The 27,955-nt window shown below is 41.5% G+C and overlaps 1 protein-coding gene across 1 annotated transcript in view; it reads left to right on the forward strand.

Moving 5' to 3' along the window:
- arrdc1b (arrestin domain containing 1b) overlaps positions 1-27,332 on the forward strand; it is a 120,724-nt gene extending 93,392 nt beyond the window's left edge. Inside the window, exons 5-8 of the mRNA XM_060935524.1 lie at positions 6,922-7,104; positions 7,230-7,406; positions 15,872-16,346; positions 17,743-27,332. Coding sequence (XP_060791507.1) covers positions 6,922-7,104; positions 7,230-7,406; positions 15,872-16,346; positions 17,743-17,810 — 903 coding nt within the window. The 3' untranslated portion in view covers positions 17,811-27,332. The remainder of the gene's footprint in view (positions 1-6,921; positions 7,105-7,229; positions 7,407-15,871; positions 16,347-17,742) is intronic.
- The last annotated feature ends 623 nt before the right edge of the window (positions 27,333-27,955 follow it).

Here is a 27,955-nt window from a genome sequence, read left to right on the forward strand (position 1 = left end):
CACTCATTGATTTCCTCATGAGTGATATATCGAGATTTATGTCACGGTTTTGGTTCTCCATGTCCCGGATGTAGCTGGTATAAAAAATACGAGTAGTGTATTTCCCAGTAAAACTCTAATTTCCATATAATATACAACCCCGATTCCAAAAAAAGGTGGGACAAAGTACAAATTGTAAATAAAAACGGAATGCAATGATGTGGAAGTTTCAGAATTCCATATTTTATTCAGAATAGAACATAGATGACATATCAAATGTTTAAACTGAGAAAATGTATCATTTAAAGAGAAAAATTAGGTGATTTTAAATTTCATGACAACAACACATCTCAAAAAAGTTGGGACAAGGCCATGTTTACCACTGTGAGACATCCCCTTTTCTCTTTACAACAGTCTGTAAACGTCTGGGGACTGAGGAGACAAGTTGCTCAAGTTTAGGGATAGGAATGTTAACCCATTCTTGTCTAATGTAGGATTCTAGTTGCTCAACTGTCTTAGGTCTTTTTTTTTGTTGTATCTTCCGTTTTATGATGCGCCAAATGTTTTCTATGGGTGAAAGACCTGGACTGCAGGCTGGCCAGTTCAGTACCCGGACCCTTCTTCTACACAGCCATGATGCTGTAATTGATGCAGTATGTGGTTTGGCATTGTCATGTTGGAAAATGCAAGGTCTTCCCTGAAAGAGACGTCGTCTGGATGGGAGCATATGTTGCTCTAGAACCTGGATATACCCATGGATTAAAGTTTTCCGTCGTGTGACAGATTTCCGTCAACTGAACTCTCCCAAGGCCAAATGTGAGGTTGGTGTTGATCCGAGGAGAATTAAAATGACGGGTGGTTGGGTAGAGATTGGGTTATAACACTGATGTGTTGCAACACCATCAACTATCAGCAGGGTTTATTTAACTTTTTTGTTTTTGAGCCATGCTTTGTGTCGTTCATTTCCTATGTTTGATCATGTTTAAACGTTCGCTGTCTACGGTGCGGCATTAAAAAAACATGCACTGTCAAAATTGGCAAAATACATTCCCATGTGCTTGGCGTGCTTGTGTCTGACCATTTCTGTTTTGTATTAAATTAAATCTTGCCAAAATGACTCAGTTCAAACTTGGACATATAGAAATGGAGCATGTTTAAAAAAAAAAAAAAAACACGAAAAAATAAACCCCGGAAAGCCCGCTCCTCTGCTTCAGCCAGACTTGAAGACCTGACGGTGCAATGCTTGCAGACTGTCAGAAGTAATTAGACCTAAATTTATAGCTAACAAATCAGCAGACGCCCCAACAATTATTATTTTCGTTAGGCCAATGTGTAAGGTATGTTAGAACCGTGCCTTATAGCCTACATTATATCTCAATTTAAAGGGCGTTTGAGGAGTTGGAGGCTGCGAGCGCAATGATGTTCCGACATGCGCTAAACTTTATTCCCTGAAAATCATACACTAGCGTTCAATGCCCCAAACAGTCAAAATGTCTAGAAGACTACGGTTAAATAATAATCATAGCCTACTAAGTTAAATTACGTCAAAACATCTGTTTCTGGCCTATGAAATGATGGAGGAAAATGAGTACGAACGCAAAGTAGATAGCAGCCAACTTAACGCGATCTTTTAGGTAACTTAACACTCGTGTTGGTCACAATATTTCTCTTAATAAAATCTTGAATTGTTTTTGAAGTCGCATTCAACACAAAGTAAGGTCAAACCCCAATGTTAATTTAAGCGAAGATCCAAACTTTTTTCTAAATTGACGTCGAGCACAGAGGAGCATGTCATTCTGCTTTCGGTTTCAGCAGCATGGATGCGCTTTACATGAAAGAAGGCACTGATGTGTCTGCCATCGATAAAGGTGTAAAAAACAAGTGGAGGTGGGCTTGGCTGTACGAAATAGGTGAAAACGGAAAGCCATTTAGTTCATGGGGCAAAAAACTAAACATTCCAGGCGCTTGCATTTGTGTGGTAAACCCATGACTTCTGGACGAAAACCCCGCCCCCAGAAACGGGCATCAGGTGTCCTGAAGTTAGATGACTTTGGATTCACAGACAGAGGTGTAGCCTCGTCAATGTTGTGTTACACTGTTGTGTTTATTGTTTGAATATGGTCAATTCAATACAATTGTGTTGAAAGCACTGTGCAATACAGCAATAAATGTTTGCACTTAAAACTTCAAATGCTTTGTCATTTGTAAGCCATTAACAAGTAGAAGGGCACTCTGACAGTGCATCACAAAGGCAGCTGAATTTAACCAAATTAAATTTAATTAATTTGTTGTTTTTACAGCTGAATATCTCAAAAACGAACAATGGTGAAGAATCACTCAACAATAAATTGAATATATTAATCCATTAATTAATTGATGATAAAGTTATCAGTTCTAAGTTAACCATTCTCAGAATTTCATCGAAATCCACCCATAACCCCCCCCGTAGAATTTCATCGAAATCCACCCATAACACCCCCCCCCCCCCCCCCCCCCGTAAATTTTCAGTCAAATACATTTTTTTTGCTTTAATCCATGTATACCTTTCAGCATTGATGGTGTCTTTCCAGATGTGTAAGCTGCCCATGCCACACGCACTAATGCAACCCCATACCGTCAGAGATGCAGGCTTCTGAACTGAGCGCTGATAACGACTTGGGTCATCCTTCTCCTCTTTAGTCCGAATGACACGGCGTCCCTGATTTCCATAAAGAACTTCACATTTTGATTCATCTGACCACAGAACAGTTTTCCACTTTGCCACAGTCCATTTTAAGGTGGGGTTTACATTAGACCGTATCAGCGGATCATCAGATTAACGTTTTTAAAACGATTAGTGTGCACACAGCAACACCAATACACGATTCGCGTGCACACAGCAACACCAATACACGGATACGCTCGGCTCCGCAGGCATCCTGCGCTCCAAATCACTCCGCCCTGAACAGCGAGTGCCCTCTGGAGGGTGCGCACTCCGGCCCTGCGCAGCTCACAGAGCACGCGAGTATAGCGCACGAGCAGTGATTCGGGACTGAGCCGCTGTGGGTGTGATCTCAGTGCATATCACTTACCACTTGCAAGTGGAAGGATGGCAAGCCTAAAGACAATCATAACTACACAATGGGCAGTATTTGCATCAGTATTTGCAGTATTTTCATACTTATATACTCTTTAATGAAAGGTGATACAAGGCGGAAGTCCGCGCCGTTTTTCAGCAGTCGCGTCACATGACCAACGCCAGCGAATCAGGAAGGTGGATGTCACAGTGACGTTGTCCAATGACGACGCCAGCTAGAGCTCAGCACAGCGTATCCGCGTATCCGCGTATTCTCAATGTTTACACAGCACCGGACCAGACACGATCTGGATTGAATACGTGGACCCTGGCGGATTCCCGTTTCCCGGCGTTTCCAGGCGTTTTAATGTAAACGGACAGTGCATCCGCGAAGAAAACGAGACAGATACGGTCTAATGTAAACTTGGCCTCAATGAGCCTTAGCCCAGAGAAGACGTCTGTGCTTCTGGATCATGTTTAGATACGGCTTCTTCTTTGAACTATAGAGTTTTAGCTGGCAACGGCGGATGGCAGAGTGAATTGTGTTCACAGATAATGTTCTCTGGAAATATTCCTGAGCCCATTTTGTGATTTCCAATACAGAAACATGCCTGTATGTGATGCAGTGCCGTCTAAGGGCCTGAAGATCACGGGCGCCCAGTATGGTTTTCCGGCCTTGACCCTTACGCACAGAGATTCTTCCAGATTCTCTGAATCTTTTGATGATATTATGCACTGTAGATGATGATATGTTCAAACTCTTTGCAATTTTACACTGTCGAACTCCTTTCTGATATTGCTCCACTATTTGTCGGTGCAGAATTAGGGGGATTGGTGATCCTCTTCCCATCTTTACTTCTGAGAGCCGCTGCCACTCCAAGATGCTCTTTTTATACCCAGTCATGTTAATGACCTATTGCCAATTGACCTAATGAGTTGCAATTTGGTCCTCCAGCTGTTCCTTTTTTGTACCTTTAACTTTTCCAGCCTCTTATTGCCCCTGTCCCAACTTTTTTGAGATGTGTTGCTGTCATGAAATTTCAAATGAGCCAATATTTGGCATGAAATTTCAAAATGTCTCACTTTCGACATTTGATATGTTGTCTATGTTCTATTGTGAATACAAGATCAGTTTTTGAGATTTGTAAATTATTGCATTCCGTTTTTATTTACAATTTGTACTTTGTCCCAACTTTTTTGGAATCGGGGTTGTATGTTTTACTGGGAAATACACCACACGAGCTACATATGGGACACGGAAAACCAAAACTGTGACATAAATCTCGATTTGTCACTCGTGAGGAAATTGATGAGTGAGTTGTTTTGATAAATTTAGGTACTTTTTCTTTGTGAATGTGTCGAAATAATAAAAAGAAAATTACACGTTGGCTTGAAGATACGAAGTTTATCTTCTCGTGCTGAAAAATATTTCACTCATCCGCTTCGCTCACTCATGATATATCCATTCACCACTCAAAGATACACTTCATATCTTTGCGCCATTGTGTAATGTCCTTTTGTCTCTCTCATATATATATATAGATAGATAGATGTGTTTTCTACAAGACACATGTTTTGTTCTTAAATTAAATATTCTTATATACTTGCATAAGTATTCATCCCCTTCAATTTTTTTTCTTTTTTTTTTTTTTACAATTTGTAGTGCTACAATATGGAACTGAAATGAAAAGTTCATTGGGATTGTACTATCTGTCATGAATTGTCATGCTATAGCCCATAGTATTGAAGTTTATTGGGTGAAAAATGAATCTCGTTCACAAACTTCACAACGTTGGGCTTGTAAAAGTATTCACCACACTGCTGTGAAACTCTTAAATTAGTTCTGGTGCAATCGGTTGCCATCAGAAGTTACATAATTCATCATGTCATGTGATCACAATCCCTTTCAAAAAAGAAGTTTATTCAAGTGTGCTTCTAGTATACTTCTTTTAAACTAAAAATAAGAGAGTATGCTTTCAGTTTACTTTTTATTTACTTATCAGAGATATACTTAATAAAGTTATACATAAGTATACTTGGCTTATACTCAAAAGTATATAGAAAAACCGAAGTATATTAAGTTTATACTTAAACTAAAACTTTTGATCAAGACATAAGTATAATAAAGTATGAAAATATTTGTGCCTTTAAGTGTAGTTGTGCTTGTCCTTTTGATAGTAGCGTATAAAATTTTTCACACATATTGGCTTCTTTGTGATTTACGGCAGCATGTTTTCTGTCACTGCTCTTTGCTGGGTTAGACAGCATTGTTGACTCTTAGGTATGTCTGTGGTTCCATATAAGTGGATTTTTTTTTTTTTTTAATTTCTCCTGAGTGGGATAATTAAATTTTTTTTATTTATTTCTTTTTCTTTAGAGCTTGGATGTCAATTTCAGTTGTCATTGCCATGTTTTTATACTTTGGCATTTAATACAATGTTGCTTTAAATTTAGATTTTTAAAGAAAATTAATATGTTCTTCATCCTGAGTATCTGTTGTTATTTTGTGAATTCTTACCTTTATAACTTCTTTTTAACTTAAGGTACAAAAGTTGTCTACTGGTAGTGTGCATGAGGTAAGGGTTAGGGCTAGAAAACTAATAGTATACCTAGAAGGGTAATTGCAGTATACTTCAAAACTAAAAAGTGGACCAGATGTATATAACCAGTAACTAATAGTATATTTCCAGTATACTACAAAGTATACTTTAAGAAACTAAAAAGTGGACTAGAAGTATAGAACAAGTAAACTCATAGTATATTTCCAGTATACTACGAAGTATGCTTTTGTAAACTAAAGAGTGGACTACAGGTAGAGAACTAGTAAACTATTAGTAGATAAGTTTACCTGTGGTATACTTGCGGTACAAAATAAAGAATACTAGTTGTATACTCAGAGTTTACTGCTGTTAGACTTAAAGTATACTTTTTATAAACTAAAAGTGGGCAAATTTGGCCCCAAGAAGTATTAGATTAGTTTACTTACAAGTATACTGTAAGTACATTGATATCAGTATACTTGGTACACAAAAGTATACTTAAGGAAATATACTTAAACTTTACTTAAGTATACTTAATAAAATGAACTTGAAGTAAACTTCTTTTTGATAAGGGATATCAATACACCCGTTCCTGGAAGACTCCAAAGTTTGTAAGAGAACTTGCGTAAACAAGCAGCATCATGAGAAACAAGTGGAAAAAAAAACAATTCAGGACAAAATTCTGGAAATGTATTAATCAGGTTTTGGTTATTTAAAAAAAAATCCCAAACTTTGAACATCGCACAAAGCACCTTTGCATCCATTGTTTAAAAAAAAAAACAGAAAAAGGAGGCTGCCCATTAATAACTAATGGCTAGTGATGTCAAATTTTTCTCGTGGAGAAAACATTTGGCTGGTTTCCATGAACAATGTGATGTAATTGCTGAGCAAACAAACTGTGCGAAGGCTTTGCTCACTGTTTCGTGCACATAGCAGCTGGGGGAAATTTGTCGACAAACGTGGTTCACAACAAAGCCTGTGATTGGTTGTTACAAACTACAATGATGCATTCCAAGCATCATAGATTTCACTAGCATGCAAAACTCCATTGTCGCTTTACCGTGATGCAGTTCTGACAGCTCAGCGTCGTGTACTCTGTCATCAGTTTGCACCGAACAATCTTCTTCCTGTAGTTGTGGAAATACTTGCATCCGTCGTCTCCATCGTTTTGGAGGCGGGCATTAGTCAAAGACGCAACCATCAAACTAATACAAAATGTAAAAAAGCTCAAGAGGGATGAATACTTATGCAAGACTGTACTTGATGGCTGTACATTGTCAACGCCAAGCAAGAAATTTTTTTTTTTTAATTTGAGTCCCAGTCCTTAAAAACAATTTCTTCTGCTAGCAATCAAGTTGTGCTGTGACAACGAAGAAGTTCACCTACTTCCTGGTGAAGACGGGGACCCTCATGCTGAAGGCTTACAGTGACCTGAGAGGATACACTCCAGGCCAAATCATCAAACTCTCTACGGAGATCCATAACAAATCAGGAAAAGACACAGGCTATGTCCTGGCCAGTCTAATACAGGTGGGCAGACTTGTCTGATGTTTCCGATCGGATTCATCTTGAGGATGGAAAGGGCCTCTTCGAGACACATCTGTGTGTAAGTTCTTTTCAAGCTCCTTTCCAATTAGCTTTGTTGTTCTTTGCAGAAAGTGACTTATAAGATGAAGCGGCCGCTGTTTGATTTGCGGACCATCGTGGAGGTAGAGGGGGCAGGCGTCAAAGCAGGGAAACACGCAGAATGGAAAGAGCAAATCATTGTTCCTCCTCTCCCTCAGTCTGCCCTGGCTGGCTGCAGCCTCATCGACATCGAGTACTTTATCCAGGTAGGTGCAAGTCATTCCTCACAACTTAAAAACATTTTGGAAAAAATACAGATGCCAAAGTTGTTTTTACCAAAGTAATGTAGATTTAAGACACATTGGTCCATCTGATTTGTGTGAACATCAAATAATTGGAAGAAACGCAATATAGTTCACCCAATTGAAATCAGTTTTATTTGCTTTTTTAACCATCTGGCCTTGGCTTGTCTTTCTGTAAAGATCTCCAGGATCTGTAGAGGATAGCATCTTTCAAAAGGACTAAATAGTCCAGTTTTGTGTGTTTGCTTTAATGAATATGCAGTTTGAGAGTTTTCGGTCTACAAGTGAAAATAAAGGTGGCTATGCAAGTACAGTTGTGGTCAGAAGTTTACATACAGTGACATGAATGTCATCTTGGATATGAATATCATGGCAATATTTGGGCTTTCAGTAATTTCTTTGAACTGTTCTTTTTCTGTGGCAGAATGATTGTAGGGCGGCACGGTGGTGTAGTGGTTAGCGCTGTCGCCTCACAGCAAGAAGGTCCTGGGTTCGAGCCCCGGGGCCGGCGAGGGCCTTTCTGTGCGGAGTTTGCATGTTCTCCCCGTGTCCGCATGGGTTTCCTCCGGGTGCTCCGGTTTCCCCCACAGTCCAAAGACATGCAGGTTAGGTTAACTGGTGACTCTAAATTGACCGTAGGTGTGAGTGTGAATGGTTGTCTGTGTCTATGTGTCAGCCCTGTGATGACCTGGCGACTTGTCCAGGGTGTACCCTGCCTTTCGCCCATAGTCAGCTGGGATAGGCTCCAGCTTGCCTGCGACCCTGTAGAAGGATAAAGCGGCTAGAGATAATGAGATGAGATGAGAATGATTGTACAGCATACATCTTTAATTAAAAAAACACTAGAATTTGGTGCACAAGTTTTAATTTTCTTTGGGTGTTCTGAAATCAACACAGGGTCAAAATTATACATACAAGGTCAAAAATTTACATATGCTCACTTAGATTATTAATTCAGAGGTGCTGAAACTTCCAAAACGTCTCTTATCTTGCCAAGGCCGAGGTCTCTTAACTTCCTGCTAGTGATCATGATTGACTACAGCTGGTAGCTTCTCTGTGCCTTCATAAAAAGGGTTTGTTTACAGCACTCATTGGATTGACCAACACGCAGTAAAATGGGAAAGTCCAAGGAGCTCAGTGCAGATCTGAGAAAGAGGATCACAGATATACACAACTCCAGCATGTCTCTTGGATCCATTTCTGAACAACTGCAAATTCCAAGATCAGTTCAAACAGTTGTATCCAAGTTATTGTGAGGTGTAGTCACTTTGCCAAGCCACTTTGCTTCAAGAAAACCCAAACTGTCACCCTCAGCTGAAAGGAAATTGGTTTGGATGGTCAGGAACAACCTGGGAACCACCATGGCACAGCTCTGCCATGAACTGGAAGCTGATGGATCACTGTCTACAGTTCAGTGAGTTTTATATCACCATGGATTAGATTAGATTAGATTAGATTAGATTAGATTAGATTAGATTAGATTAGATTAGATTAGATTAGATTAGATTAGATTAGATTAGATTAGATAGAACTTTATTGATCCCTTTGGGAGGGTTCCCTCAGGGAAATTAAATTTCCAGCAGCATCATTACAGGATAAACAGAGAATAGAAAATAGAGAAAACTTATAGATAAATTAAATTAAGTATTTACATATACAAATATAAAAAATACGATATGAAGAGAAAAAAAAAGTTATGAAAAAAGTCCAGCAGGAGAGGTATTGCACATTTATATTGCACATTGTCCAGTATTGCTTTTTGTCAGGCTAGGCTACTGCTCCTTCCCATCCTCTGTCCTCCTGTTACCCCTCCTCCCCCCCAGAGAGGAGTTGTACAGTCTGATGGCGTGAGGGACAAAGGAGTTTTTAAGTCTGTTAGTCCTGCACTTGGGAAGGAGCATTCTGTCACTGAACAGGCTCCTCTGGTTGCTGATGACGGTGTGCAGAGGGTGACTGGCATCGTCCATGATGTTCAGTAGTTTGTCCATAGTCCTCTTCTCTGCCACCATCACCAGAGAGTCCAGCTTCATGCCGACCACAGAGCCGGCCCGCCTGATCAGTTTGTCCAGCCTGGATGTGTCCTTCTTGGATGTGCTGCCCCCCCAGCACACCACAGTGTAAAACAGGACACTGGTGACCATAGACTGATAGAACATCCACAAGAGTTTCTTGCAGATCTTGAAGGACCGCAGCCTCCTCAGGAAGTACAGCCTGTTCTGTCCCTTCCTGTACAAGTGGTTGATGTTGCAAGTCCAGTCCAGCTTGCTGTCCAGCCACAGCCCGAGGTACTTGTAGCATGCATGAAAATCCCTCACCTTTCGGTGAAATTCGCCGTTTTGAAACCAAAATGGGTGACCTACGTGAATCGTGTAGATCCGAGAAAAAAATTGGGGGGGTTTGATATTGACCCAAAGGGCAAGGAGGTCGCTTCGCACCCATAGACAGTTCGTGACGGTTTGCGCCGCCTCCTCCTGCTTTGATATTGACGCCATAGCAACGAGTACATCTCGCTGCGAAGGGCAAGCAGTATCATTTCGCGCCTCTTCTCCTGCTGGCCAGAGCGTGCACACATCAGTCAGAGTGCAGACCAGACCGCTGGAAGCTGGATTGAGTCATCGGACTGAATTTCCTACTTTTTTCAAACTTTCCTGATTTGCCATCAAAACAAACAAAACTTCCGGCTTGATTACGTCAGCATTTGAAAGAGGGTGCGCGCGTCTTTTGACAATCCCTGTGTCCAAAATTGCTCGCTACTCACTATATAGGGCACTGTATAGTGGAGACGCCATTTTGTAGTGCTGTCCGTGCTGAAAGAAATCAAATTAAAAGTCTCAAATTTGATGTAATAAAAGACAGCAGCAAAGAAGAAAGTATTCAGCCTTGATTTAAAAAGAACTGAAAGCTGCAGGTACTTCCATATCTTGGCAGGCTGAGTGGTATGCTGGGGCACCTCTTGCCAGCAGACCAGGATATCCAGAGGGAACTTGTGCAGTTCAGTGTTGACCTGACCATCCCCAGCTTCAAGGAGGGAGAGAGCATCGTGGAGTGGTGGGGTGATGTCTTCGACAAACCAGACAAGTGCCCCTCCCTGGGTGCACTGGTTAAGTGTTGCCTCTCCATCTTTCATGGACCTAGAGTCGAGTCCTCATTTAGTCTGATGAATGATGTAATTGATCAAAGGAGTGGCAACATGAATGTGGAAACATTTAATGCAATACAGACGGTCAAGTACACGCTGATGTCCAGGGGGAAGACAGCTATGCAGCTCTTTAGAAGGGAGGACGTGAAGTTTGGGGAAGTGGACAGAACATTGTGCAAGAACATTAACTCTGCAGCAGCCACATACAAACACCAACAGAGGGTGAACAAGGAGGAAAAGCAGCAGCAGCAGCAGAGCAAGTATGGCTCTCAAGCAACTTGCAGTGCTCAGCAGGCCAAGAAACAGACTGCTGAAGGAGAGAAGTGGGCAAGGCTGAAACATGTGGCAACTCGGCGAAAGCAGACCATGGAGACACTGGTGGTCCAGGCAAATAAAAGGAAAAAATGATCACTATTCCTTGTGTGTTCTCCACTTTCTTCGTTCTATTATTCGCATTTTTTTCCAGGGCATAATTTCACTATAACTACATGTATTTGTACTGTATGTCCTTGTGCAAATGTCAATACAGTATACTTATGGCCCTTTTCCACTACCCTTTTTCAGCTCACTTCAGCTCGCTTCAGCTCACTTCAGCCCGACACGGCTCGCGTTTCGACTACCAAAAACCAGCACGACTCAGCTCGCTTCAGCCCTGCTTAGCCCCTAAAACTCGCACCGTTTTGGAGTGGGGCTGAAGCGAGCCAAGCCGTGCCGAGTGAGGTTGGGGGCGTGAGCAGACACTCCCCTGTGCACTGATTGGTGAGGAGGAGTGTCCTCACATGCCCACACACGCCCCGCGAGCACGCTGGGATCTGTAAACACCGTAAACCCGGAAGAAGAATAATTACGAATTACGAGAATTTCTGAAGCCTTATGCGCCTCGCCTCATCTATACGCTCTTGCCAGTCAGTATCTGTTGGCGTTGTCGGTGACAACAAGCCACAGCACCAAGACCAGCAACACTAACGACTCCATGTCCTCCATGTTTATTGTTTACTATTCGGGTCGTGAGACTACCGCTTAAAAGCTCACTGAATCAGTGACATACAGAGCATCGTGGACGAGTTCGCGGAGCGCAAGGCTCGTCGTATGCCCTTCAAATAATGCGCGCAGTAGGCTATTGATGTTTTATTATGACCAGTGTTGGGCACGTTACTTTCAAAAAGTAATTAGTTATAGTTACTAGTTACTTTTCCCAAAAAGTAACTGAGTTAGTAACGGGGTTACTTTGTCATAAAAGTAACTAATTACCAGGGAAAGTAATTATTCCGTTACATTTTGTTCCCCCCCCCCAAAAAAAAATCAAATTCAATTAGTGTAATCATAATAAAAGTGAATGTTAAATGTGTTTAATGACTGAAATGGACACTTAACAGAACCAGTTAGTAACATTATCTACACTATATTAATATTTTTGTGGGACAATGTGAGATAAGACATCTATCAAATTTAATATATTTTTGCAGTTATTAAAATTATGTTACTAATTACTGGCCACTGACGAAGACAAACGCTTTGTTCCTCGACATAATGTGCATTGCACGTAAACACTCTTGCCTTTTATTTCAAGTAATGAAAAGTAATGGCTGTATTTCCAGTGTGAAAGCGCAGTGCTGGGCTGACCGCTCGCCATCGCTGGGTCTTCCGATTGAAAGCGTGCGCAGTAGTGCAGTAGGCGTGGCCTACCTACATATGTTGTCCAAATCTACTCTGATTGGCTTACTGTGCCGTTGTCTCGTGTCTCCCCGCCCCACACTAAAGCAGAGTAAAGAAAGGCTGAACGAGCAGCGTGCCAGATGAAAACAGCTTTAATAAAGTAACGCATAGTATTTTATTGTAAGTAACGGGAACGGCGTTATAACGATGTAAAAAGTAATTAGTTAGATTAATCGTTACTAAAAAAAGTAACGCCGTTAGTAACGCCGTTTATTCTAACGCCGTTATTCCCATCACTGATTATGACCCATGTACAGTATGTCACCTAATGTTTTTTTGTTTCTGAGTTACATGTTCGTTTGAAGGACTTAATGTACAAAATAACATAGTTGCACCCCGTAGTGTTGAAATTGGTAAACACAGTGCATTCAGTGAGGTTTGCACCGCCCTCCTTTTATTTCTGACTCTTCCTGTCATCGTTGCAACCTCTGAGCGCTCATTCGTATGCTCTTCAAATAATGTGCGCAGTATAGGCTATTGATGTTTTATTATGAGCCATGTACAGTATCCTAATGTTTTTTGTTTCTGAGTTACATGTTCGTTTGAAGGACTTGATGTACTAAATAACATAGTTGCACCCGGTAGTGTTGAAATTGGTAAACACCGCAGTTGCGGACATTTTGTAGCCTAAAATGATGTTATGATAAGCTTTAATAAAGGGCCCGGTCATTTGCCCCGCCCCCGGCCCGGCTCTGACTTGTTCCGCCACTGTCACTGATGTCACTGTTTGCGCTGCTTAACGACATCACGTGACGTCCACCCACTTTCGCTAACTCCACCCAATGTGTCCACCTACTTCCAGCCAGCACGGTTCAGCGCGGTTGTAGTCGAAATGCAACTCCAACAGCCCCGCTCAGCTCGACTCAGCTCGACTCAGCACGGCACGGCTCAGCCGCGTTTGTAGTGGAAAAGCGGCATTAGTAAGGTGGCTATAATATTTATTCTGGGGGAGGACCCCCCAAACAAAATAAAACAACACCAGAGGCCACGTCACCACTCGCGCACCCTTCTCACCTTTTTCACCCCTGACCCGTTTTCATGCCTGCTGTAGGAATCCACAGCCTCCACCTCGACTCCCTCAATCAGAACTGGTCGTGACCTTGGTCTGGACCTCCCAAAGTCAATGACCAGCTCCTTGGTCTTCGAGGTGTTGAGCTGCAGATGGTTCCTGTTGCACCAAATGGCAAAGTCCCTCACCAGGCTCCTATACTCCTCCTCTCTGTTGTCCCTGGTACACCCAACGATGGCTGTGTCATCGGCGAACTTCTGAATGTGACACAGCTCCGAGTTGTAGCAGAAGTCCGTGGTGTACAGGGTGAAGAGAAGAGGGGCCAGCACCGTGCCCTGGGGTGCTCCAGTGCTGCTAATCACAGTGTCAGACATGATGTCCTTCAGCCTGACATACTGCGGCCTGTCGGTGAGGTAGCTGGAGGTCCAGGTGACCAGGCAGGGGTCCACTTGCATCCTGTTCAGTTTGTCCTGAAGCATAAGGGGCTGGATGGTGTTGAAGGCACTCGAGAAGTCCAAGAAGAGGATCCTCATTGTGCCATTTCCCTTATCCAGATGCGAGTGGGCTCGGTGTAGCAGGTAGAGGATGGTGTCTTCCACACCAACACCTGCCCGGTATGCAAACTGCAGACAGTCCTGGGCATGTTGCACCTGGGGTCTGAGGAGGCTGAGGAAGAGCCGCTCCAACGTCTTCATCAGATGTGAAGTGAGTGCCACCGGTCGGAAGTCGTTCAGCTCGCTGGGCCGGTTCTTCTTGGGAACTGAAACGATGCATGATGTCTTCCAGAGGGTGGGCACTCTCCCCAGCTGCAGGCTGAGGTTGAAGATGCATTGGAGTGGTTCACCCAGTTCAGCAGCACAGGTCGTCAGTAGTCGGGGACACACCTTATCCGGGCCTGCTGCTTTCCTGGGGTGAAGCTTCCTCAGTTGACCTCTGACCTGGTCTGCAGTAATGCATGGAGGAGTCTGTGTTGAGTGGGGGAGGAGGATGAGGAGGGGGCTGCTGCGATGACTGGGGGGAGGTGTGTTGACTAAGAGGCTGCTGTCCAAGAAATAACCCCCTGCACCAAAATTGACACCTTCAAGCTTAACTAAATTTGGAAGCTGACCACACGGACAAAGAAAAAGCCTTCTGGAGGATAGCTGTATCATCAGATGAGACAAAGATTGAGTTGTTTGGCCACAGTGACCACCAGGTACAGAGGGACACTGTACCAGCTGGTGGTGGTGGTAGGATCATCATGCTCTGGGGCTGTTTTCCTGCCAGTGGAACTGGTTCATTGCACAAAGTGGATAGAATAATGAAGAAGGAGGACTACCTCAGAATTCTTCAGCATAAACTATCAGAAACTTGAACATGACTTGGGACTTGGGAGTTACAACAGGACAATTAACCCAAACACGCATCAGAGCTGGTTGTGGAGGATAAAGCAGGCTAATATTAAACTTAAAACAAGTCCTGACTTCAACCCTATTTAAAATATATGGACCATGCTTATAAATCGAGTCCATGCCAAGAAAAAAAAATTAATTGAACTCTACCAATTCTACCATAAAGAGTCATGAAATATCCAACCAGAATTCTGCCAGAAGCTTGTTCGTGGTAAACAAAATGTTTGGTCAAGGTCAATCTTGCAAAGAGACATTTTACACAAATATTAAGTGTGCTGTATATATATTTTTGACCCTGTATGTATAATTTTGACCCTGTGTTGATTTCAGAAAACTCAAAGAAACTTAAAACTTGTGCACCAGATTCTAGTGTTATTTTTTTTTATTAAAGATGTATGCTGTACATTCATGTCACTGTATGTAAACTTCTGACCACAACTGTATATAGGTGGCTATATAAGTATGATGGTTAAAGATGCAGCTTTGGGACCAAAAGGTCACTGGTTTGATTCCCTGGATCAGCAGGAATGGCTGAAGTGCCCTTGAGCAAGGCACCTAACCCCCAACTGCTCCCCAGGCTGCTCTGGGTATGTTGTATGTCACTCTGGATAAGCGCATCTGCTAATACCATTAATGTAATGTAATATTTATTTGGCACCCATAGTATGAATTATTGCAGCCTGAAAGTTACATGGTAATTTCATGCTCAAAGTAGCATAACTGGAAAGTATGGACAGTATTATATTTCTGGAAGGGTTTGAAGTGATTTGACTGCTCAAACTGAGTGACATGTCAGGAAAGCACTTACAAATGGCTTGAATCCATTTGGAAAAGTCCAACATACACTTTTAGAAAAAAAAGTACATTCTTGTACCTTTAGGGGCATAATGGCTTGTCACTGAAGCAGTACCCTCTAAGGTACTTATTTGTACTCTTTATATTCTGCTTGGGAACATATATGTACCTTTTTGGCCCTTGAGGTCCAATAATGAGCCCTAGGGTGTACATTAGTGTCGACTGTACCTTGGGGGACAGACATGGACTCTTACTGTTCCCCTATTTCTGACTGTGTATTGCTCAAACTGTGAAACATATTTTCTCCAGAAATCAGACTGATTCATATTCTGACCAAGCACGAGCTTTCACTATAACTCTCTTGCTTTCATCCTGAAAGGTTTCACTAAAGTCTCCAGAGACGGCAGTCACTCTGCCCATCTACATCGGAAACGTTGCTGTCAACTTGACCCCCACAAGAATGCCTCCACTTCAGCATGGAGTTGCGATGGCTGCCATGCCGAACCCTAGCCCTGGACCAGTGGTACCGAGCGCACCCCCAGCCGAGGATGACGATGACGAAGAGGTGCAGGGTGCAGGAGCACTAAGCAGCGAGGAAATTCCTACCAAGAGTCACTCCCAGCAGGACCCCTCAGGCCAGGCCATCGCCATGTCCCCTGGGGCATTCAGTCACACTCCGGCCCAAGCTCTTCCCCAGGGTCAGCAAGGCCAGTCATCCGAGAGCTCAGCGCCTCTTTTCTGTGTCTCCACGGGGGCCACCATTCCCTTTTTCACTGACGGGAATGCCACGCCCGTACCCACTACCTGCCCTCTCATTCTGCCTCCAGAGTATAGCAGCTGGGAATACCCACATGGTGAGTGACAATACTCTGTTGACTTGATCTACATGGTGAAGAGGTCAAAAAAAGGAGACATAATGGTGCATCAAACAGTAGCCTTATTCTTATTCTCATAAATGTCTAATAAACATCACTATATCAAAAAAGTCAAAGTCCCTCTTAGACCAGGACGTGGTCTTCCCAGGCAGTCTCCCATCCCAGTACTAACCAGTCTTTTGAGGTGCATTGGGCGGTGCCAATCTCCATAGCCCTCTGCTGATTACATAGCTAGTCCTCTGGTAACCACAAGAGTTTGACTCCCTACTCGCATCTGTATTGCAGCATGCCTCGCCAGACGGTACCATTTTTTTTGATGGTCTTTGGCCCTGAGTAGAACTCACAATCTCCCGGTTGAAAGACGGACACGCTAACCACTAGGCCAACTCGCGGTCATCACCGGATCAACGATTAAACATTTTGCTTTGTTAAATAAGAGCATGTTTGAGTAAGCACATTAACATAAACCTGGGATTTGCCTTGCAGCTGGAAATACTGTCAGAGCTACTGTTAGAGAAAATGAATCAAACTTTCTAACCAATCAGAATTGAGAATTCAAGAGTGGTATAAGTGATGAAACACCGAAAAAAAAAAACAATTCCCTCACTAGTAACGGTTCTCAGAGTCAAGTCAAAGTCCCTCCCATGCCAGAACCTGGTCTTCCCAGGCAATCTCCTGTCCCAGTACTAACCAGGCCCTTCAGGCACATTGGGCGGCACCGACTTCTGCTTCTATAGTCCGACCTCTGATTCTATAGTCCTCAGCCTCTCACCTATTATACAGCTAGGGTTACGGTGGGGCCAGTCCTCTGGTAACTGCGAGAGTTTGACTCCTCACTTGCATCTGTATTGCAGCATGCCTTGCCAGATGGCAGTAGGTACCATTTTTATGATGGTCTTTGGTATGACCCAACTGCAAGTAGAACTCACAATCTCCTGGTCAAGAGGCGGGCACGCTAACCACTAGGCCAGCTCACGGTAGTAAGGGTTCTGTTCAAGCTGAAATGTAATAACTGAACTGTCCTGTCACTGATATTACGGCTGGATCTCTTGTTGATATTGGGCCTGCTGCATAATGATGGCATGCATCTTAGGTTAATTACTATCTGGGGAAATTAGACAGATACTTTATCCTGTTTAAATCAGCCAATAAAATCATTGAAATTAAATTACCAAACCTCTTCTGGGAAATCCACTGCTCAAATAGTACGTAAGACAAATGTGTACATCAGAGAAAGCCGGATACGTGATCTCCAGAGTAGTACTGATTAATAAATATCCTTGAGTAAAAGGTAAAATGGCTTTAACATGATACTCCACCTCCAGCTATGAGACATTTCTGGATTTCATACTTTTATTTTCCATGTCATTCCCAGAACCACCTCCCACTTACGAGGAAAGCTGCAGCAGTACCAACTCCAGCTTCAACACCAGCATGACGTAGATGACAACACTGGAAAATGCCTGTCAGCAAATCTGCAACTTCCCCTGCTGGACACTCCAGGCATTGCCGTCCTCCCAACATGTCCAAACTTATTTAAACGGATCTTGTCATTTTTTTCACTTGATTTATATAAACAATATTCCTCACTCCTTGGGGTGGAGAAAGGGTCTCTGGATCAGTGCCTAATCATGGTAGCACTCCTGAACTACTACACGTTAATAAACCTGCATCTGTGATGCAGTAACAAACCATTTACACAGGATGGGTGTTTGTTAGCCAAGGCTGGCCTTCTGCGACGCTTGTCCCGAAACGCAGGCTGAGTCAAATCCGAGCTAGTTTTGAAAGAACTGGTCACTCTGATGTGATCTGTGAACATTTCCTCAGGCCTTTGCAGTGTCAGTCTGCGGCTGGAATGTCGTTCAAGGAGGACTGATTCGATTTTTATCAGCACAGTTCGAGAAAGATACAGCTGTTTTTCAAGCTTGAATTCTGATCAGATTCTCAAATTTGTGTGGTCACTGATATTTTTTTCCAATATAACTTACAGTATATAATGTAGCTTATTATTGATATCGAAGGCGTTTGGCTGGACGAAGGAGAAGTAGCTCTTGTTACGTTTAAACCCCGCATCAGAGGTGCCAACATATATGGTTTAACCATTACCATAGCAACAGAACTCACGGAATTCATTTCGTGATTTATTTTGTGCAAATCTTAGAAAGAAACTAACTAGTATCCCCAAACATGAAGAGAACTGAATTTTTAAATATGTTGGGTCATGTGACAGCCTATGTTAATACTACACCAAGCATAGGCTGTTCTAGAAACACGGCTGTTGAAAGTGCTTGGTGGGGTGGGGCAGGGCATTGTGTGCTGATCTAGGAGGCAGATATCATTCCTAACCTAGATGTAAATATAAAAAAAATCAAATAAAAACATGCAAGTAACTGCGTACATTTTTATCAGTTCTCAAAGCCCGATTCTGTTTTGCGTTTAAACGGCATCTTTAATAGAGAGCGTGAATCCGTATTGCAGTGGCAGCGAGTGCAGCTATTAAAAATTCATGCAAGGTGCTCTGAATTGCATGAACACAAATGTATTTTCAAGTATGGAGCAGTGAAAGGAGCGTACATAGAAACAGTTGTGTGAGAGCAGTTAAATTCTGCAAGTACTGAGTACCGAGACACGTGTGCCTCCTTTCCTGTCGCTTGTTAGTGTCTACACTTTGCTCAATAATTAGGTTAATTGAAGTAAAGAGCCATGGTTTACTGTAATAAAAAACAACAAATTTGTAATCTTTATTATTATAATAATAATAATTATTATTATTATTATTCTGACCATTTGTGTTTAAGTGTAAAGTAAGTAAGTTAAAGGTGACATATTATACATCTTTTCCACGCATTGACCCAGTTCCCTGAGGTTTTAATAAAATGTCTGTGATACGTTTTCGTCAAAATACCTCAAGGATAAAGCACCACAGAACAATTCTCACCCTGTCTAAACAGCCCTGTTCAAAACGGCCGGTTCAAGAGGGTGCCTGTTCCTTTAAATGATAATGAGCCACTGCTCACCCCACCCCCTGTTCCGAATATTCATTTCCCTTGTGGGGAGCCAAATCTGAACAGCTTGTTGAAGCACATATTTTCTGAAATGAGCAGCCCAAAAGAAATTGACAGGGTTGTATTTTGTCTGTTTGTGGGTTGGTCAGCTCCAGATACCCAAATTTATGTGCACAAGTAGGGATGTTCATAATTTACTGTTTAACCGATAAGAAGCATTTTAACTGATTAATGCTATCAGTTAAATGGTTAATTTAAAAAAAAAAAGATAAAATTTTGCAGTGTGGTAAACGCACAGAACGTATTGCTGGGTTTCAGTCACGCGACTTAGCGGTTTTACCGGAAGTGAAATAGTTGGTGGTCTAAACGGCTGCTGTAGTGCAAACAACTAGCGATAAGTTATCAGAGTATGTTCGTAATCTAGAAGCCACTGGTCGCTTTAGATATATTCAGAAGATTGCTATGTGCAATAAAATAGACCCCTACAGTCTGGGAAATAAAGATTTATCATACGATCTCGAAAACTACCCTTCAGCCGAGTTCCCCGACATCTCAAACTGCCTGGTGTTGCAGACGTCCTTCTACACCGCAAAACAGCTGAAAGTGTGGAAGAGTATGGAGGCTTACAACTTCTTTGTATGTGGCTGGGTAAAGGACCTCGATATCAAGTTGCTGCCGAATGAATCCTGTATTGTTTTTGCCTGTGTATGTTTTTTGAAAGATTTTCGTTCACGTCTTTACAACGAAGCGCTGCAAGTTGAAGTGCAAACAAACAACAGTTCGCTTGATTCTCACTTGTGTTGGCTCTTATCTCTCAGGTAAATCGTTCACAAAGATCATCAGAAACCCCTTTAAAGACCTGGATCTTAGTTAAACAAGACGGAGAAGTGATCACGGTGCACTGTAACTGTATGGCTGGGTAAGAATTTTGTCGTGACCTTAATGCATATGGACTTTGTGAGGAGGAAACAGAAACAGCTGGGGACTTTTGCGCTTCATGACTAAAAAAAGTAACGTAAAATAACGACACATAACAAGAAAAGTACTTGGAAAACACTAAGGACGTAGCTGAGAGGGAGATACAAACCTTTCACCAAGTGATCACTGCAAACTCGAGCATGCTTCGACTCGGCTCCCTTCGATTTCAGTGAGAGGTTCAAAAGCCACCTTTCTCAACGTCTTTTTGTGAAATCCTATGTTCATTCACCCTTTTTTATTAGTTCACGGGGAACCCTGAAGAAATTTTTATCAGTTTCATGGTTTGATTGATTCAAACAACCTAAAACAACGCAAGCGTAAGGCATTTTTCATGTGAGCAATGCACCTTCTCCATACAAACGCTTTGTCAACTGAGCTTTGATAGACCGCCAGCTAAAGGTTTGAATAACTAATGAGGCGGATGTGACGTCACATGAAACCCAGCAGTAGAGAGACAATCCGCCTTGTTGCATACGAATCCACTCGACTGGTAGAGAGCTAATTAGACACGTTTCCCGAGGCTGGCCACTCTAGCTAGGCGGTATCTTTGCATACCGGGGCCATCAGTGCTGGAAGATTAACCCCACAGCCTGTCAAGATGTTGCTATTTCTGAATAAAAATCAGTAAATGAGTTGTCTGGGTTGAAATAGGTTATAGGGTTTTGTTTTGGGGTTATTTTTGAGATGTGAAAATTACACAACTTTCCATTCTGTTAAATCGTTGGCTGTTGATCATTCATTAAATTACAGTACATATACCTCATAGCGGTGCTGGTTTTCATGAAAACACTCTCCGTGCTTATACATTAGAAAGTGTGTCCACTTGCCGTTCATTTTAATTGGCCTGAGTTTTACTATATTTTCCTACACAGGAGAAGCGAGCTGCCAGATCTGCCAGTTAAACGTACTTGGCGCTGGAGGATTAAATGTTTGTTTCATTTTGTTCACCTGTTTTGTTCATTGCAAAGTCTGGCAACATCTTGCTAATTATTTACACAAGTTATGAACTGTTTGCACTTGGGGGAAGAAAAAAAAAAGCAAAGCACGTCTAATTTCTAAAGCATTTTTTGCAATGGTGTCACAGTCACTCATCCATTCTAAATACGCCGACATTTTCTTTTCGGTTAACAGTTAGTCGTCAATTAAGGAGTGTTGACTATTGGTGACAAAAAAATCCAAAATGGACATCCCTGTGCACAAGTACAGAGAAAGTGAGTTTTTCATAATATGTTCCCTTTGAATTAAAAAAAAATGGTTTTGGAAGTTTTTGCGAGTTACCACCATGTTTGATAGAAATTTGCAATTGTTATTATTGGTATTACTATCGCTATTTGTGTGTTTAAAAAAAAAATCATGGCCTTCACTCCGGTTGCAATCAGCATCAAATGTCCCCCTGCCCCCCACCTGGGTTAAATATTTACTGCAGTTATTTTCAACATGGTTTCCTGAAAAATAATGATTCGGTTACTGGCACATGCCTCAGCATAGCAATTACAGTTTTTGACCTCTTGCAATGGAAATATAGGAGCCACTTGGATTGGAAGCCATTTTCAAATAAAACAACGGTCAAAACAAACAAATAAAATTGAAAAACACTGAAGGGGAAAGGACACAAGGTGTGAAAGATGCGCCTTCGCTTCACGCTGACTTTATCGACGTGAACTCCGACTTATGAATTCATGAGCCAATAGAAAGCAAGAAATCAAGTTGCTTAGCACATATATCTGAGTAATTAAAAAAAAAAAAAAGAGCTGTCTCTTTTGCTGAAATGGAAGGTGTTTTGTAGTAAAGCCTGATAGGATCGTCTTGTTAGCAATGTTGGCAACTCTGCTGCAAATCGACTCCATGCGTCTTTTGCTTCTTAATGATTTTCCAAAGACTTTTCTTAGGGCCTGGTCCCACAATCCCGATAACTATAACTACAGCTATAAATAAATCGGTCTCCTGCAGTTTATGTGGTTGGTGCTCACACCAGACTGATAACGATACCTATAGCCCAGGCCTGGGTTTATCCATATTGCTGAGATTGCTTCTGGAGCGATTTTTCCAGGCCTGGACCTGATCCGATAAAACATCTGACCAATCAGGTAATTATTTACATGTGACATTGTCTGAGGACGTGCTAGTTTTCCCCGGGCATCTTTGTACATCCTTGTTGTATTTAGTCACAGAATACAGATTCATGGAAAATAAAAAATATATAATACGAAGTACGGAGGGGTAGCACGGTGGTGTAGTAGTTCGCGCTGTCGCCTCACAGCAAGAAGGTCCGGGTTCGAGCCCCGTGGCTGGCGAGGGCCTTTCTGTGCGGAGTTTGCATGTTCTCCCCGTGTCCACGTGGGTTTCCTCCGGGTGCTCCGGTTTCCCCCACAGTCCAAAGACATGCAGGTTAGGTTAACTGGTGACTCTAAATTGACCGTAGGTGTGAATGCGAGTGTGAATGGTTGTCTGAGTCTATGTGTCAGCCCTGTGATGACCTGGCGACTTGTCCAGGGTGTACCCCGCCTTTCGCCCATAGTCAGCTGGGATAGGCTCCAGCTTGCCTGCGACCCTGTAGAACAGGATAAAGCGGCTAGAGATAATGAGATGAGATGATATTTTAATTATGAACTAAGGCAGTACAAACATTTAATTGCTTTAGACTTCTTAATTTTTATCCGTGATGCATCATCCATATGAAATCGGGAACCAATCTGGAATATACTGAAACGTCCGTGACCGAGCCGTAAATTATTAGCACCCGTGATGCATCTGTATTAAAATCCGTAACCACTCTGTATTTTGTATCTTTTTTATTATATTTCCGTAATCCGTGACCCATCCGTATTATATCAACCACCGGAGTGTGTGTATGGGTTGTTTTGAAGTCCAGGCTGTATAGTATGACCCGGAATAACGTGCTACTACTTGGAAAAAAACTTCCATGACTATTCTTAAGTTGCATGTATTTATTTACCTGAGTGGCAGGACCAATCGGGATTATAGTTGTGGTGTGACTGCTCCAGACTGGAACGAAATTCAGGCAGAGGTTTAGTCATAGTTGTAGATATAGGTATAGTTATAGTTATCGGTGTTGTGGGACCGGGCCCTTACCCCTTTCAATGTTATTCCATTCAGATTTGATGATGGAGCACGTCATGAACTTTTAAACCTACTCTGAAACTCAAATCGAATGAAAATATTGCTGGAAGAGAAGCTTGGAATAAAATGTCATTTCTTTACAATGACTTGAGAACATGTAATATGAAAAAACAAAACAAAACAGAAGCATAAAATCCCTTTGCCGTTTCATGGATCAGATCAGGTGCGTCATGAGTTCCTGCATGTATTGAAAAATTGAGTGAGTGTCCTGGCACAAATCAGAAAACGTATCTTTAGCTGGAATGAAACACAATGTTCATGAGCCCGGGATATACAGGAATTTATTTTTTTTTTTTGTCAGACTTTTTTTAAATTAATCCAGTTTTAACATGAATTCCCAGTTGAGGCCTTATCCTGCAATTGCTGTGTAAAACTCTGATGGTGTTTCTCCGGTATTTTAATTTAAAAGTTGTAGTCATCCTTCAGACCCTTAAACTGTAGTTATTGTAATTATTTTTCTTTCCAAAATTGAAGCACAAAAAGGCACTTTTTAAATAGAATTTGAGTGTGTGTGTGTGTGTGTGTGTGTGTGTGTGTGTGTGTGTGTGTGTGTGTGCGCACGAGTGTGTGTCATCCTTCAACCCCTGAATGTAGTACAGTATCAGTTGTAGATTTAGTTTAGATTTTTTTTTTGTTATTATAGCAACCCTTCTTTTGGTTTTCTTTCATATATTCAGTAAAGAGTGTTAACCTTTTGTTTAGTTTTTTTTCCTCTGTGTATAATTTTCAGTACTGTGAGAAATATTGACTGGGTTAAAGGGAATGTTCATATTATAACAAGACTTTGTTCATTGCTCATCTTTCGAAGTGAATCACTGTGCTACAATGCAGTATCTCCTCAGATTGTAATAAAATAAATGATATATGATTTGATTATGGAATGTAACACAAGGGTTGGTAAAACAACGGGAAAGAGATAATATATGGGAAAAATGTAATCGTAGTTTTCAAGATATTAAATGTGCGAAATTCGAGAGACATGTTAGACATGTTTCTACTGCAAGTATTAAACGCCTCACTTTAAATTTTTAAACCTTACAAGATCTCAAATACATAAAGGTCGTTTAAAAAAAAAAAAGCAACGATTTTAGATTTGTAGCAGCCTGAGTCAAATCAAAATGGTGCTCCTTCAGCTCCACTATGCTAGAACATCTGACGGTTCTTCCGTTTCCATGCTGAACTCTACGTTGCGTGATGTAGCAAATGAGACAAAATGTCATCCAGCTCCATATTACTCATAAAACTACAGTATGTCATGTTGAATGCTTTCAGTTTTATCCAAGATGCACGTGTCATCTTTGTTCAATCTACAACATATGCCTTAAATCTAGAAATAGTAACTGTGGCAAATGCTGAAATAAATCAGTATCCATTGTTTCAGGAAGAAATGGAACATGATGGGGGTGTGCTGTTCAAGGAAAATACAACCCCAATTCCAGAAAAGTTGGGATGCTGTGTAAACTGTAAATAAAAACATAATGTTATAATTTGCAAATATTGGAAATCCTATATTTCATTAAAAATAGTACAAAGACAACATATCAGATGTTGAAACTGAGAAATTATATTGTTTTTGTTTTTTTTTTAAATGTACGCTCACTTTGAATTTGATGTCAGCAACATGTTTCAAAAAATTTGGGACCGGGGCATGTTTAATCACTGTGTTGCATCACCTCTACTTTTTACAACATTCTGTAAACGTTTGGGAACTGAGGAGACCAATTTCTGTAGTTCTGAAAGAGAAATGTTGTCCCTGTCTTGCATCATATACAATTTCACTTGCTCAACAGTTTGGGGTCTTCTTTGTTGTATTTTGTGCTTCGTAATGTGCTAAATGTTTTAAATGGGAGACAGGTCTGGACTGCAGGCAGGCCAGTTTAGCACCTGGACTCTTTTGCTATAGAGTCATGCAGTTTTAAGATGTGCAGAAAGTGGTTTGGCATTGTCTTGCTGAAAGAAGGAAGACCTTCCCTGAAAAAGATTTTGTCTGGATGGCAGCATAATGCTCTGAAACGTTTATATATCATTCAGCGTTAATGATGCCTTCCCAGATGTACAAGCTACCCATGTCATGTGCACTAATGCACCTTCATACCATCACAGATGCTGGCTTTTGAACTGTGCACTGATAACAAGCCGGATGGTCCCTCTCCTCTTTAGCCTGGAGGACATGGTGTCCATGAGAATTTCTACTTTTGATTCGTCAGACCTCAGGACAATTTTCCACTTTGCCTCAGTCCATCGTAAAAGAGCTCGGGCCCAGAGAAGGTGGTGGTGTTTCTGGATATTGTTTATATCTGGTTTTAACTTGCATTTGTAGATGCAGTAATGAACTGTTTTCACAGATGATGGTTTTCTGAAGTGTTCCTGAGCCCATACAGTAATTTCCACTGCAGACATGTGTCTGCTTTTAATGCAGTGTTGCCTGAGGGCCTGAAGATCACAGGCATGCAGTGTCAGTTTTCAGCCTTGTCTCTTGCATGCAGAGATTTCTCCAGATTCTCTGAATCTTTTCATGATATTATGTACCACAGATGATGTGATCCACAAATTCTTTGCAATTTTACATTGAGGAATGTTATTCTTAAATTGTTGCACTGTTTGCCCACACAATCTTTCACAGAGTGGTGAACCCTTCCCCTTCTTTACTTCTGAGAAACTTAGCCTCTCTGGGATGCTCTTTTTATACCCAATCATGTTACTGACCTATTGGTAATTAACCTAATTAGGATTTTTTTTTTTTTTTTTGCAATACACAACATTTTCAGTCTTTTGTTGCCCCTGTCCCAAATTTCTGAAACATGTTGCTGACATCAAATTCAAAATGAGCATATATTTTTCAAAAGACAATAAAATTTCTCAGTTTCAACATTTGATATGTTACCTTTGTACTGTTTTCAATGAAATATAGGGTTTCCATGATTTGCAAATCTTCACATTTTGTTTTTATGTTTTACACAGCGTCCCAACTTTTTTGGAATTGGGGTTGTAATAAAAATGAGCCAGACCTGAAGTGGAGTTACCATTACCACTCAGAAGATGATTATTTTCCAAGAACAGAACACCCTGAAGACTTTTTATTATTCCTCCCAACTGTTCCATCACCAGCCTCTTGGTTGCTAAGGGGGAAAAAAATCCCACAGCTTCTCATGCTGTCGAGAAAGCTCAAAGTCTATTCCAGAAAACTCCAAATTACAAAGCATTGACACTGGAGACTCCTTCCAAAAAATGGTAAAATAAACAATTCCTGAGCCTTTCCACAACAAAATATGATCCATCCAAATCCCTGCGAATTAGCTGTTTCTATAGAAATGATAATTCGACCGAATGCATGAATATAATCCTTCCAGCTGAACTGTTGTAGCCACGGTTATTGAAAAGGAATTAAAACCTTCAGACCAATCGGTTTTGAGGATTCAACAGCACTGTGCTATAATATCATTTATTTCACAAAGGAATCCTCTACATTTCTTGACTGAATACATCCTGGTTCCTAAAATGTTTTCAGAGTTGTTCCAGTCTAAAAATGCATTGTCCTTCCTGCTTTACTTTTTCATCACCAAAGGTTCAACAGCTTTATGATGTTCTTTATTTGTCATGTGTTTTCCCCTGTTGACATGGTCTCTAGTTTGTATTTTTCTATCGGTATGTATAATTATATGTGAATTTCGATCTGTCGATTGGTGTTGTCATCTGATCCTCGTTCGCAGGCTTTGGAATACAGTAGCACCACTGTGGATCCATGTCATATTTCAAAAAACCTACAATATTTGAATCCAATTTAATTTTGTTTAGTGGTATCATTGAACTAATAAAATCTCATCAGTCTATTGCTTTACAACTTCTTGTGTTGTGTCTTGAGTCTTTATTTCGTGGTTTTTAATAAAGATGGACAGAACCAGATTCCAAATTTAAAAGTTTTACTAAGTCTTGCTCAGCAAATCCGAGTGTTGTAGTCAAGACCAAGACCAAAGTCTATCGAGATCAAGACTTACAGGACTTCAGATTATGTAAGTCTTGAGATCCTGTAAGACCAAGACTTTCAGGGGTTGAGATCAATCAAGACCAAGGCAGGGCGACACCGAGTTGCAAAGAATTTGGGGATCACATCATCTATGTCAGCCCTGTGATGACCTGGCGACTTGTCCAGGGTGTACCCCGCCTTTTGCCCGTAGTCAGCTGGGATAGGCTCCAGCTTGCCTGCGACCCTGTAGAAGGATAAAGCGGCTAGAGATAATGAGATGAGATGAGATCATCTATGTCGGATTTAATATCATGAAAAGATTCAGAGAATCTGGAGAAATCTCTGCATGCAAGAGACAAGGCTGAAAACTGACACTGCATGCCTGTGATCTTCAGACCCTCAGGCGACACTGCATTAAAAGCAGACATGTGTCTGTAGTGGAAATTACTGTATGGGCTCAGGAACACTTCAGAAAACCATCGTCTGTGAAAACAGTTCAT

This window comes from Neoarius graeffei, chromosome 12, assembly GCF_027579695.1.
Source record: "Neoarius graeffei isolate fNeoGra1 chromosome 12, fNeoGra1.pri, whole genome shotgun sequence".
Classification (NCBI taxonomy): Eukaryota; Metazoa; Chordata; class Actinopteri; order Siluriformes; family Ariidae; genus Neoarius; species Neoarius graeffei.